Source organism: Sus scrofa, chromosome X (assembly GCF_054392235.1).
Source record: "Sus scrofa isolate SSC_HxYL_T2T_F1_AM1 chromosome X, Sscrofa_HxYL_maternal_Yorkshire_Landrace_v2.0, whole genome shotgun sequence".
NCBI lineage: Eukaryota > Metazoa > Chordata > Mammalia > Artiodactyla > Suidae > Sus > Sus scrofa.
In genome coordinates, this window is record NC_139401.1 from 94868816 (window position 1) to 94883786 (window position 14971).

The following is a 14971-nucleotide window of genomic DNA, read 5'->3' on the forward strand; positions in this document are numbered from 1 at the left end:
CTCGATACTCTTCATATATTAAAAAGTGGAGTAAAATAAAAGGAATTCCCCCATGGTAATCTTTTGTGTTTGTTTCTCAATCAGTAGAGCAGTGTCTGTCTGGATCAGTAGGTAGCAGCTTCTTGGAGTATCATGGAAAAAATGAACCAGAGGCCACATATAGGGCAGCCTGAAAGAGTGACTTCATTGATATGTACTCTCGGTCACACCCACCTGTGGCTCTACAAGAGAAAGGGAGAAAAGAAGCACAGACATTGTATACTGGTTATTCAAAATGCACTTTTTATTCACTTTAACACAGATGATTTTTTTTACAGTTGAAACAAAATATCTGATACACAATTTTGAGTTTTTAGCAGCACCTGCAACAAGAGGATTGTGGAGTACCTCAGGGTAAACTAGAGATGGCTGAGGCAGGCACAAATTAACCTGAAATTCATCAATCCACTGAAGACGGATGGATTCTGAGGCCCCCTGAATGTTAGCCCAATAAATGAAAATAAATTAAATAAATATTCTGCATGATGTTTAATGGACCATTGAAAAACAGTATCATCCCAATTAGAAATACCTTGTTCAAAAAAAAAATGCGTGTTCATTTAAAAAAACACCTACTGAAAATATTGCACTGCACATTCTAGCATACACAATTTCAAAGCCTATATGCACAGTTTCTGGTACTCACATATTTCAGCCTTTGGTGTTTTTTTAATCTTACCCAAACTATACGTCAGCACCCCACTGAGTGTTACTCACCAAAATGCCTCTGTCTTTTGTCACTTAATATTAAGTGATTTCATTAAGATACTGTGTAGTGATTTGGCAGAAGAAAAATTGGTATGACTAAGAGGAAAGGGGCTTCAATTGACCTGCCAATAAAATTCACACTTCTCATGGATGGACAGGAGGCCTATGAATGGGATACCCAAGTAGTTTTTTTTTTTTAAACTTAAATGATCACATGCCATTCTAATAGTGACAAGTACTTTTATGAATGGACGGAGGTCTTTGTGAAGGCCTGAGATCTACAAATAGAAACTATTATAAGCAGAGTGCAAGTAGAAAGAGAAGGCCCCAGGTCTCATGCACTTAAAAACAATTAGCATTTAACAATTCTGACGTATAGATTTTCATTCTAACATGATCGTAGCAAAATGATCATAGAACTTGGAAACCAGTGTGGCTGGCTATAGGCATAGGCAGGATAGGGACCAATACTTAAGAGCTATGGGGTCCCAGTTCTGGCTTTGACTTCTGGTATTAAAGTTAGTTGGACCATGGGGTCAGGACCATATTTAAATTGGAAATATTGAGTATTACTGGGTTGAAGTATCTTCCACTTATCTATGCAGCCAAAAAGTCCCAGAGCTCTTAAAGCACATAAGGTCCCACATGTAAGGCTGATCCATGTGTGGCTACAATGGAGAGTTCTAGGCTATATTCCTGTGAAAAGCTCCTGCTCCCTCCTGACCTAGGTCTCTTTTTGGGGTCATTTCTAACTGTCCCTCACTACATTGGGTCACTATTTTTTTTTTTTATCATAGATGTTTTAAAAGTACAGATTAAAAGCTATGCAGGACAAATAGATCAACTGACAAGAACTAGACTGAATTTTTATAATGTAGTATATAGCTGGCAGTCATGGTAATCAAAATTTGACAAGCTGTTTTTGAAGATATGGTATCTTCAGAGTGTTTATATTGGGCATGTAATGATTTTACTCAGAGCTCAAGAATTTTTCCTGCCATAGTGCAAAAATAAAAGGAAAAGCTAGGTAGTTGCCATTAAATGCTGATCCCAGAATAGCCCGGGAAATTATAAAGTCCCTTTTCATAGACTTAACTATTGACTTAAGATGTATGTAACTATAACATGTCATTGAAATGTAGTTTGTAGCTTATAGATTCCTAGAACTTAGAACTTAGATTCCTAGAACTTAGAACTTAGATTCCTAGAGCTGGAAGGGACCTTAAAATCAAACATCTCACCAGTACAGAGATTCTTTTTGTGGTCATCCAGCATCTTCTTGAATATTTTCACTAGAAGGGGGTTCACTATTAAGGCAGTCCATTCCACTATTGGACAACACTAATTATGAGTTCATTCTACTTCTGAGTTAAAGTTTGTTCTCTTGTTACATTCGATGTCCTAGTTTGGCCAGATGAACATAACAGTTCAACGTATAAGGAATCAGTTCCTTCTTCTACGATAAATACTCGAGTTAAGGAACTTCGTGAGAAAAGCCCAGTATCCTCCAATCTGTCCTGAAGGCTTCTCTGAGAGCATAGCATGGTGGACCACCATCAAAATTATGAGCAGAGTGCACTGCATCCAAAGCCATATACTAAGCAGCATTGCTAAATTGGTAAGAGGTTGTCAGAGAAGCAACATCCCTGTACAGCAAAAGGAGACTTATGAAGTGAAAGCAGATCAACCACTTATTTGCAAGGGTGGTTGGAATATTTAAGCATAATCCATTCACTAGTACCCTGTTACTTCAAACACAAGGAGTATAATACATTTCCAGTGTCATTAGTATATCTCTTATTGAGTTTTTTTAAAAAAAAGCTCAGATGGGAGTAAACCGTACATAAGGATTTAAACAAGGCAGTGTACATCATTAAACTTTTGCCTTCCTAATCTTTACAACCTCTTTATGACTCAAGCTTAGGAATCTTTGTTTGCATTATTATCTTTATTGTAATACGGCTCAGAGTCTTATTTTTTTCCCCTTTGGCAGACACATCAGAAACTGCTTGGCAAGAGCTGATGGTGACATTTGTTAGTTGATTAATGGAACGCTTTGAGAGATAGCTGTAGCTCTTTAACTCCTTCATGCGGCTGGGCTCTAAGTTAAAACTGTGATTTGAAAAATATTTAAATCTCTCAGGACTAAAGCTTTCTGAAATGTCCTGATACACACCAGAAGGAAATAGCAGAAATCACACAAAATACATTTGGCTTGATAAAGCTTTTTTTTTTTTTTTTAATCGCTCTACAACTTCAATTTGAGAGGCTCTGATTCGCAATCATAACGTTATCTCTTACCCTTCCGTATATGTGTGCGCTCTCAGAGGGGCACACTTATTCTTACACTACTGACTGACCAATTTGGGGCACACTTTTAAAAGCCTTCCTACTTTTTAACAGCATGAAGACCCTGCTTTGGAGCCACTGTTCAAGTCAACAGTGTGACCTAACATGCAATGCTCCAGCTGTTCCTCTACAGCTAACACCTGCCTGACAGCTTCTTCAAAGGCCACTGTCACATTAGTATCATCTTTGGCACTTGTTTCAAGATAAGGGTAATCTCCATTCTCCATGCACCAGGCCTGTGCCTCCTCAGTAGTCACTTGCCTATCCTCTTTGTCTACCTTGTTACCCAGAACTACAAAGGGGAAGTGCTCAGGGTCTTTCACATCTGCGTAGTAGATGAATTCTTTCTGCCAATTACCGAGGTTCTCAAAGCTCTGCCGGTCATCCACGCTGAAGGTCAAGAGGCAGCAGTCTGCCCCTCTGTAGAAGGGTGTCCTAAGGCTCTTGAAACGTTCCTGCCCTGCAGTGTCCCATATCTGGAGAGTTACAAAGCGTCCATCTACCTCCAGATCTCGATTTAAGAACTCTACCCCTATGGTGTGAAAAGCCTGGGAGTCAAATTTATTGGTTACATAACGGTTCATGAGCGAGCTTTTCCCAACTCCACCATCACCCAAAAGAATGACCTTTAAGAGCAGTGATTTCCCACTCATTGTTGCAGCACCAGATGGAGAGGAGTTTATAACCAAGGGAACCTGAAAATAAAAGAATAAGTAGGAGGGAAAACTGTTAAACCTGAAACTGAAATCAACTTCATAGTAAATTTCTCTGAATTACGACGCCTTCTAATTTAACTTCTCTCTTATTATTTTTTTCTTTTTTTGGCCGCCCTGTAGCATATGGAGTTCCTGGGCCAGAAATCAGATCCGAGCACACCGGATCCTTTAACCCACTGAGCTGAGCCAAGGATTGAAACTGCATCCTGGTGCTGCCGATCCTGTTGTGCCACAGTGGGAACTCCTAATTTAACTTCGCTTAATTCATGTTTATTAAATGATATAGTACAGCAGAAGGAATAAAACCCTTTTTGCATAAGGGAAATTAGGTCTTGTTTTTCTGAAGTCTCTTGCCTGTGCCAGGAAAATGGTCCCATGCCATGGATAATCGGACTAGCAGATGGTTCTATAATCTGGTCCAATTCTGACCCTATTCTAGGGAAAAGAGCCTAGAACAGGAATGCCACTCAAATATTGGCTAACATATTGGCTTCTGGTTTGGACATTTCCAAACAAGAAGCAAAGAGTATGACATTGATTTGGAGTTTAAAGTCTGTTCCTGATGGACCCAAGAATTATGGAGAGAAAACTGTGTAACTTGGGATCTTGATTCTGTCAGTAGAGGTCTGGACTAGAATTACACTGGATCCTAGAACTTGGAAAAGATGAAAAGATCATATTTCTCCATGCATTTGCACCATTACACTTGCATTGATACAGATACCCTCACAAGTAAAGGATCTTCCCTAAGCTTTTCATAGAATAATGGCACTCAAATTGATGATTGTTGACTGGTATCATTATAAAAGGTATCACTGAGGAAGAAATTTTTTTTTTTTGTCTTTTTAGGGCCACACTCTGGCCATATGGAGGTTCTCAGGCTAGGGGTTGAATCGAAGCTGTAGCCGCTGGCCTATGCCACAACCACAGCAACGCAGGATCTGAGCTGTGTCTGTGACCTACACCACAGCTCACGGCAACGCCAGATCCTTAACCTGTTGAGTGAGGCCAGGGATCGAACTCCAGTCCTCATGGAAGCTAGTCACGTTTGTTAACCACTGAACCATGATGGAGCTCTGAGGAAGAAATCTTGAATAGCTTATTAATATCTGGATTTAGGTTCTAATTCCATAATAACACCAGTGAGAACATACTATTAACACTAAAGAGTTAATAATTATGTAGCTAATAATTATATATCCTTCTTGTTACTTTCACAACATGTCTATATATGGAGTACTTAGAATGCATCTTAAAATAAAAACAACAAATATTTACTGAACGGCTACCTTGTACTAGATTCTCTTAGGTACTTTCACACTAGGTCAGTTGTGGTTATTGGCTATTATCTATGCAAGTGACCCAAATAGATGAAAACTAATCACTCATCAAAAGAGGACACGCAAAAGAGCTTCTGGATGCTCACACATTTGAAATATAGTTAAAAAACCTCAGTAGCCCTTAAAGTTATGTTGCTGTGCATGTACTAACTATATATTTTTCTAATGTTCATTTTAAGAGATCCAATAAAAACATGTAAAATATATACCTATTCAGTTGAGAATAAAATATAAACCTACCCAGCTGGGTCTTTGTCACAATCTTAAGTCTTTTTCTTGTTGTTGTTATATTCTCTCTTTTCAGGATTCTAAAAAACAGATTGGGAAACATTATTTTTAAAATTTTATTTTAAAAATTAAGGTGTACGTGTGCATGCACGTGCACGCATACACACATATATGTGTATGTTACTTAAGTCAGGAAAACAGACCAACTTCAACTTACCTACAGAGGATGCTTTCCACAAAAACACTTAAGGGTTCAAATGCTACAAATGCTTAACATAGACAAAATAATTTTATGACATGCACTTTACTTGTCCTAACTTGAGTGTACTTTATATAATTTTTAAAGTTTTATATTGTTTCTCCATTGGACTCACTCTCCATTCAAAGTAAAAGTAAATCAAAAAAAGTAGATGATATTCAGGAAAGGGAAAGCACAGAAGAGTCTAAGATATGTTGAGATTCTAAGTCAGACACAGAGAATAGACTTGTGGTGGCCAAGGGGGATTGAGGATGGAGTGGGATGGATTGGGAGTTTGGGGTTAGTAGATGCAAACTATTGCATTTGGAATGGATAAGCCATGAGGTCCTACTGTACAGCACAGGAAACTATATCCAATCTCTTGGGACTGAACATGATGGAAGATAATATGAGAAAAAGAATGTATATATATTTATGACTGGGGTCACTTTGCTGTATAGCAGAAATTGGCACAATATTGTAAATCAATTATACTTTAATAAAAAATTAAGGGAAAGGCTCTCATAGCCACCTTTGCCCTCTGCTATAAATTAAAAAAAAAAGAAATTCTAAGTTAGAGATGAAACTCATTCCCTTTCTCCCTCCCAATGTTCCCATCTCCAAGAAAGTATTAATGCACTCACCAATGTGCCTTGAGATTGTCTCTGAAAATGATTCCACATGATCAAAGAAAAAAAATGTTTGGGGACTCCTTGTTTAAAATACATAATCTTGGGTATTTATTTTACTCATTAATTTCAGTCATCTGTCTTGAACATAGGTTTTGCGGTTTGTTTTTGTTTTTTTGTTTTTTGCTTTTTTTAGGGCTGCACCTGCAGCATATGGAAGTTCCCAGGATAGTGGTCGAATCAGAGCTGCAGCTGGAGCCTACGCCATAGGCACAACAACTCGGGATCCAAGACACACCTGTGACCTACACCACAGCTTTTGGCAATGCCGGATCCTTAACCCACTGAGGGGACCCAAGGATTGAACCTGCATCCTCTTGGATACCAGTCAGGTTCATTATCACAGAGCCACAACAGGAACTCCTGTCTTGAACATAGGTTCTACTATTTAGCTAGCTTTTAAAATTCAAGCACAACTTCATTTAAATGTAGTTAATGACGGCAAGTGTCTTATTCAGCAGCATCAAGAGTACTGGTCTAAAAAGAAAAACTACACCTAGATTTGTTCAGTGTTTTTTCTTACTGAGTAATAAAGAAGATTTTAAGACTCTCTGCTGCTTAACAATCTCACGTTATTTTTTTCAAATATAGAAAAGGCATTAATAAGGGATTCATCAGAGATCTAAATCAGTAAATATGAATTTTAATACTATTTAATAATATTTTTAGAAAATTTAATTTTTTAATTGATAGGTTTTATCCTCCTCATTGTCTCTATTTGAAAAAATTCTCAAGTTTCCTATAATTCCTGATTTTTGTCCTTTTTTTCTGGTTTCAAATTGCTGTCTTTGGAACTAGCTCAAATAACAAACATTTCTTTCTTTTTTCTTTTTCTTTTTTTCTTTCTTTTTTTCTTTTTGCCGCACCCGTGGCATGTGGAAGTTCCTGGGCCAGGAATTGAACCTGAGTCACAGCAGTGACCCAAACCATAGCAGTAACAATGCTGGATCCTTAACCTGCTGCACCACCAGCGAACTCCTTAGGCTTTTCTTTCTTTCTTTTTTTTAAAACAAGCATTTCTTTAAATGGAGATGAAACTACTTATTTATTTATTTATTTATTTATTTATTTATTTATTTATTTATTTATTTATTTTAGGGTTGCACCCATGGCATGTGGAGGTTCCCAGGCTAGGGGTCGGATCAGAGCTGTAGCTGCTGGCCTACACCACAGCTCACAGCAAAGACTGATCCTTAACCCACTGAATGAGGGCAGGGATCGAACCAGCATCCTTATGGATTCCAGTCAGATTCGTTTCTGCTGAACCACAATGGGAAATCCATGAAACACTTTTTAAAATGCTGGTCTATGGGATAATTTTACAGAGCAGAACTCTTGAACCCTCACTGGAAGGAAGTACAGTCTTGGACACAATACTGACAGTTTTCAGGGCCCATGCCAAATGAGCTTCCTCAAGTTCCTAGCAAACAGGTGTTGACATCATAAATGACACACTAACTCTACTTTCCCAGCTGCTACGGATAAACTCAGATGGTGGGTCAAAGACTGAGTGAATATGGAAACCAAATACTCAGCTCCAGGAATAATGATGAAGTATTAATATCTATCTGAGATAATGCTGCAGTTGCTTGTGCATTCCCTATTTGGTCATGTGCACACATAACTTCTGGGTGCATAGGCTCCATACCAGGGAAAAGCAATGAAGTCCAGTGTAAAGTGCACTGGGCTGGCAGCAATCAGGGGACAAGAGTCTTTGTCATTGCTTTCCCATTCACTGATTTTATGAACTTGGGCAGGTCACTTAATCTTCTTGTGTTTTTTGCCATTTGAAAACAGAGCAGATAATATCTGCCCTACTTAACTCACAGGATTTAGGGGGAAGTGAATAACTTACAAAGTTTGCCAAGATTTGCAAGCATTTATTGAAATTTTTGGTTTGAGATTTTTGTTCCTCTTGCTCTTCCACCTCCTTTTATTCACTGGTGGGGGCCTTGTGATTTGGTATTAACCCTTCTCAGAAAGGGCATGCCAACGGGAGGATAATTCTTCCTTTTTTTTTTCTTTTTTTGCCATTTCTTGGGCCGCTCCCACGGCATATGGAGGTTCCCAGGCTAGGGGTCCAATCGGAGCTGTAGCTGCCAGCCTACGTCAGAGCCACAGCAACGCAGGATCCGAGCCGCGTCTGCGACCTACACCACAGCTCAGGGCAACGCCAGATCCTTAACCCACTGAGCAAGGGCAGGGATGGAACCCGCAACCTCATGGTTCCTAGTCGGATTCGTTAACCACTGCGCCACGACGGGAACTCCTCTTCCTTTTCTCTTTCTTCCATATCTGAGAATTCCTTGTTCCCCAACAGTTTTGAGCACCTACATATACCATGGAATCTCAGCGCTGGAGGACCTTAAGGATCATCTGGTCCAACTCTGCAACTGATGCTTGAGAAAATATTTGAGTGTCTATTGTGTGCTGCATCCTTACTAAGGTGATCCTACACTTTCCTCTGCTGTCTCCAGCTCCCATTTGTTTGCCGGAGGTAGAAATGAATACACTTTAGGCTTGTCTCCTTGCCTTCAGTCACTAAATCCTGCTGATTTTTCCTTGGAATATCCTTTTCCATCTTTTGATACTATCCTCATTTTGGTCCACAATCTTCTTGCATCTCATCTATTGTGAAAGCTTCCTGGATCTTCTTTCCCTGCCTCTGGTTTCTCCCTACCCTAATCTACTTTGCAAAGCTTTCACTTGAGCATCCACTGGAGGTAGACACTGTTGGAAACCATACATGTTTAAGGCAAGGTCTTAACCCTCGAGGAGTTTACAAATTAACATATAAGCTTCAGATCTCATCATTTACAGATTGAATGGTATCATTATACTGCCTTATTTTGTTAAAAAAGTCTTTTTTTCCCCCTCTGCACAAGTGTGTCTTTCCTACACAACCAAATTCATAATGCCTTTGTGTATATCTTTGAAGCCCCTGCATGCAGAACCAGAGTCCTCCATGTGAATCATCGATAAATATTTGTGTATTCAGAAAAGAAAATCATGGACTTGGAGAATAGACTTGTGGTTTTCAAGGGGGAGGAGGAAGGGGAGGGAGTGGGATGGACTGGGAATTTGGAGTTAATAGATGCAAACTATTGCCTTTGGAATGGATAAGCAATGAGATCTTTCTGTATAGCACTGGGAACTATATCTATTCGCTTATGATGGAGGATAATGTGAGAAAAAGAACGTATATATGTATGTGTGACTGGGTCACCTTGCTGTACAGTAGAAAATGACAGAACACTGTAAACCAGCTATAATGGAAAAATGAAAATCATTTAAAATAAAAAAGTGTATTAATTAGGTAAGTACCCAGAATTAATTCCTCTGAATTGATGCAAAGGTACAAGAGAGCCACAGTTCTGTAAGTCCAAATATTACTGTAAATCCAAATATTATTATTTATAAGGTGACTGATGAACAGAAGTTATGGCCTTATCTGGATCGCTTCCTAGAAGGGACTTAACAGGAATTCCACCTGTTGAAGGTCAATGGAAATGCTCCAATTTCCCTCCCTCTACCCTCACATTTAAAAAATAAATATATAAATTTCTCCATCCTACCAAAAGCAAGAGCAGAATAATTATCTCCACTTTTTGTTTTCATGGGCCGCTGGCATCCCATCATCACCATTATCATCATCACCATCATCATCACTATCATTTCAGTGTGATATCCTTTAGTACATACTTAAAAAGAACTAGCACAGTATAAAAGCAAAAAGCAAATCAATTTTTTTCTCCCCCAGAATATGCCCAATTAAAATCAAACCTTTAAAGAAGATAGCATTAAGTAGGCAAAGGAATTCTTTGATAACCCTAAAAACATTTAATAGGAAAGTCAACTCCCTATGCATACCTTAAGGATACCATATCAAGTTAGGATTTGGACTAAAATGTTTATTCTAATTTTGGTCCTATTCAGAGAGAGATCTGGCTTTGAATGACTCAAATATCCCAGAGATGCCATTCCCCCACTCCCCAAAACAGATTAGCAAACATTCTCTAAGGATAGTTTATTCACTTTTTCCCCTCCAATTAGGGTCCAAGTCTTGGACAGTAAGGTGAATTAGGAATTCACATAACTGGTAATCCTTAGCTTTCTTTGTTCTTTGACACACTTGAAACCTTCTGAATCTGCTGGTCTGCACCCACACAGACTTATTAAAATTATTGTATCCTGTTAGGGATGTTTGGGGATGGGGATGGAGGTGAGGGAGGAGAATAAAATAAGAAAGAGGTTGAATCTTTGAAAACAGTATATTTTAGTATGATGATGGAGAGAAAGAAAGGCAAATTGGCATCATCAATTCATCTCCCAGGGGTAGAATGATGCTCAGATCCATAGGGCAGATTGTTTGGGAGCAAGTTTTGAGAAGGCTATGTACTGCAGGGCTAAGTGTGGGGGAAGAGATGCGGGGAAGGGCTAGGCAGTGGGTGAGAGTGGCCCTAGTGGCAATCTGTACAGAGGAGGAGCCATAGTTAGAGCTGTGGTGAAAGCCTATCTTATGGTGACACACCGGTTAAGACTCTTCAACTCTTCTTGATTCCTGGCACAATATTTGGAAATACTGCACTGGAGAATTGGGTGGGGCTTTCTTTAATCTATATAAAAATCAATACAAATAAGAAATGATTGAGACCCTCTACCTTAAATGGTGTAGATCGTTCCCTAGATATAACCTGATGCTTGGGGCTGGGGAGGAGGGGGAGGGTTCCCTAGCTGGGAAGCCCTCTGACGCACTTGATTCATTTTATAGAGCTAACAAGTTATCAGCCATACTCTGAGTCCATATGCCACAGCTGTCAAGCCACTGCAACGGTATTCCCACATTTATGCCCATATTTATATCTTACGTGCAACTAGAAAGGTCCAATGTGGAATTTCATCACCTCTAACCTCTCACTCCTCACAAGGACAGCTCTGGGCACAGCAGATAGCAATTTGGCACTGTCCCCAGGCCACTTCTTCCTAAGTAGATGGCCTAGAGGCGAATAGGGAAGGTTTGGGTGACATTAAGTGAGCAGGGTACAGGGAAAAGAAGCTTCAGAGGAGGCCGGGAAGGCTGGCATCTCTCTGACAGGGGGGTCTGTAGGCATCGGGAACCCAGAAAGTGAGATGTCTCGCATAGTTGCAACTACCTCGGACCCAGGTCTGCACACCTCGCCCCCAGCTCTGAGGACCTCGGCTGTGGCGCATGCGCACTGAGCCACACCCGCTCCCCACGGAGCCCTGCGCCTCTCTGCCCGGCTCCGGTAGCCGCTCCAGATTACTCAGCAACGCCCCCCTCTACCATCGCCTACCCCCCAACTCCGATCCTCGCGGCGCCTAGGCCCCTTTCCCCAAGAGCAAGTACCCCCGGAAATCACCTAGAGCTCCCCTTCTCCCTCTGCCCCCAGGGCCCCCACCTCCCGGCCTCCAGCGTTCTCCGGCCGCTAAGCCCCCCGCACCGGCACCTTACCCAATACAATGGGAGAGAGGCGCGAGAGGGCGGCGGGGGCCAAGCAGGTCAGCTTTGCGTGCCGGCAGTTCGGCTCCTCGGCTACGCTGTCACCGCTCCTGCCGCCTCCCCGTCCTCAACCGGGCGGCAAGTGCAGCTTGGACCTCGGTGGCCTGACAGCTGCCGCTCGCGACCGCCGATGCTGCCGCGCAGCGTCTCGCGCCCGCGCCCGCCAGGGGAGGGGGCGGGGCCCGCGCCGCCTCCTCGCGCCCCTTTCCTGGCGCTGGGGACCCAGGGTAGCCGCCTCCCGCCCTCGCGCGTCGAGAGCTCTCCCTGGCTCGCTCACACTTCTTTCATGCTCAGTGTCCAACCCTGATCTCCCTTGTCCTTCCCTCCCCTCCCCTCGCAGATCAGTAGGCACAGCGACAATGGACGGTCAAATACTGCTCTCCCACTTAGCTCCTCTGCAGCCTGGGGCAATTACCAGGCTCCTCTGGCGATTACCCTTCCACCTACCTCATTTGCCCTACCTCCAAAAACCCTCAGCCTTTGCCAAGAGGGTAGCACATACACCCTCTTGTTTAAAATAACTCAGGGAAATACATGATGGCAACACACGACTAGGCCCTCTGGCTGTGGCTACTGCTCATGAAATTCTCATGGCAATCCAGAAGGAAAGAGTCACATCTGTAGCGCAGGCCTAGAAGACACACTGTCCTTTACCCTTACCAATCTCCTTTCTAGGGGGCCACACTGAGAGCGTTACGTGAGGTTCCCAGAAATGTTGATTGGGTAGAGATGGAACGTTCCAATTGTGCCTAGCCACCCAGCCAGTCACTTCCTTTTGTCTCCTGTGGCCCTCTGGTACCTCTAACTAATTCCTGATTTTTTTTTCCCTGAAATCAAATGAGGGTGGCGCTCCTGGGGTGGTTTAGCCTGCACTTCACCTCTGTTAGGCAGGTTCCCCTCTGAAGCTTCCTCGTGTCTGGTTACCCTGTGCCTATGTGGCACAACCCCTCACTCCCCATTTGTCCCCTCAGGGCCCTCACACACGCTCCCTCTACCTAGGCCATGAGCTCTCTACCTCTTGTCAAGCCAACCATTCAGCCAATTCCACAGGCCCCAGCTTAAATGTCACTTCCTCAGGGTAACCTTTCTCAATTTTTGAATTATAGTGTTTTTTTTTTTTAAATATATACCCAGGAGTGGAATTGCTGGGTCATATGGTAGCTCTATTTTTAGTTTTTTGAGAAACCTCCATACTAGTTTCCACAGTGGCTGCACTGATTTACATGCCCAGCAACAGTGGACAACCCTTTCACTCCACATCCTTGCCAACATTTATTTGTTTTCTTTTTTCTTTTTCTTTTTTTGTCATTTTCGGTCTGCACCTGCAGCATATGGAGGTTCCCAGGCTGGGGGTTGAATTGGAGCTGTAGCCGCTGGCCTACACCACAGCCACAGCAAGGCCAGATCTGAGCCATGTGTGCGAACTACACCAAAGCTCATGGCAATGCTTGATCCTTAAACCACTGAACGAGGCCAGGGATCGAACCCTCGTCCTCATGGATACTACTCTGGTTTGTTACTGCCTAGCCACGATGGAAACTTGTTTTCTTTTTGATGATGACCATTCTGACAAGTGTGTGGTGATAGCTCACTGAGGTTTTAATTTTCATTTCTCTGATGATTTAATGATGTTGAGCACCTTTTCATGTGCTTATTGGCCATTTGAATGTCCTCTTTGGAAAAATGTCTATTTCGGTCTTCTGAGAATTTTTGAATCGGATTGTTTGCTTTTTTAAAAATGCTGAATTGTATGAGTGGTTTATATATTTTGGACATTAACCCCTTACCAGTAATATCATTTGCAACTATTTTATCCCATTCAGTAAGTTGTCTTTATGACGAGATAGTTACATGCATGATTATTTTCTTGATAACTGCCTTCCTCTGCTAAACTATCATGCATTATAAAGTCAAGGACTGTGACTGTTTAGATTCACCATCATCTCTCCAGAGCCTAGGGCAATGCTTGTTACATAGGACATGCTCAGAAAATATTTGTTGAATATGAATGAATGTTGTTTCCTCAACAATTATTGTTATTTAAAAATAAAATAAATAGTTCTAACTAAGTCTCTTGTGTTCCTACTTAAACCAGTCCTATCCCCTACACAAACACACTGAAACACTCTTCTGATGGAGAAGAAAGATACATAGTCCTTTATTTATTTTATTTATTTATTTATTTATTTTTGCTTTTTAGGCCACACCACGGCATGAGGAGGTTCCCAGGCTAGGGGTCAAATCGGAGCTGTAGCCACCAGCCTACTCTACAGCCACAACAACGCCATATCCGAGCTACGTCTGTGGCCTACATGACAGCTCACGGCAATGCCAGATCTTTAACCCACTGAGCAAGGCCAGGGATCGAACCTGCGCCCTTATGGATACTAGACAGATTTGCTAACTGCTGAGCCAGAATGGGAACTTCACATAGTCCTTTAAAGAATTTTTTACTCACACATTCTGATCAGTAATAAAATACACATATATGTATTTATAGATTTTATACATGTGCTACTATGCATATTTACTTTAGATATACATTATAATACATAAACATTAAAAATACTCCAATACAGAAATTTTAAAAGAATGACAAATAACCATGTTGATGTTCCAATGTTTTCTTTCTGTACTGTATTGAATGTTTTGTTAACTGCTCAAAATAAGTCTTTCATATTAGGATCTCTCATCTTTACATGAATCTAGATTCTTTTGTTCTTTTCTCATAGATGCTATTTTTCAAAAGTTTGGTCATCTCTGAGAATTCCCCAAACTTATTTGCAAGTTTTAAGGGTCTTTTAATTTCTTGTCTTGGATACTCAGTTCTGTAGTCATAAGCTCATAACTGTCGAAGGCATTACATGTTTGCAGAATGTTGGAATCCTTAGGGGTAAGCAAAATCTTATGTTAGCCCAAAGACTACTAAGAAAATCCTACATTAAAAGAGTCTTTAGAGGCCACTTGAAAAGCAACTACCATCCACATAGGAAGAAACAACATGACTACCACTAGTTATGAGGGAACAGCACAAAGTGGATAGCCCAAAGTTTCAAAGTACCAGCTATTGGTTTTGTGGCTCTTGGACTGGACTATTCCAAATGATCTATCATTGAGGTCAGCCAAGCCATGAGCTCCATTGA

General features: G+C 41.2%; 1 protein-coding gene across 1 annotated transcript; it reads right to left on the reverse strand.

Moving 5' to 3' along the window:
- Positions 1-259: 259 nt before the first annotated feature.
- Positions 260-11963, reverse strand: RAB9B (RAB9B, member RAS oncogene family). Its single transcript, XM_003135272.6, has 3 exons — positions 11781-11963; positions 5393-5460; positions 260-3791 (listed from the first exon to the last, which is right to left on the reverse strand). Exon 3 carries the CDS (start codon positions 3747-3749, stop codon positions 3144-3146), a length of 606 nt encoding a protein of 201 aa, XP_003135320.1. The 5' UTR covers positions 3750-3791; positions 5393-5460; positions 11781-11963; the 3' UTR covers positions 260-3143.
- Positions 11964-14971: the final 3008 nt, after the last annotated feature.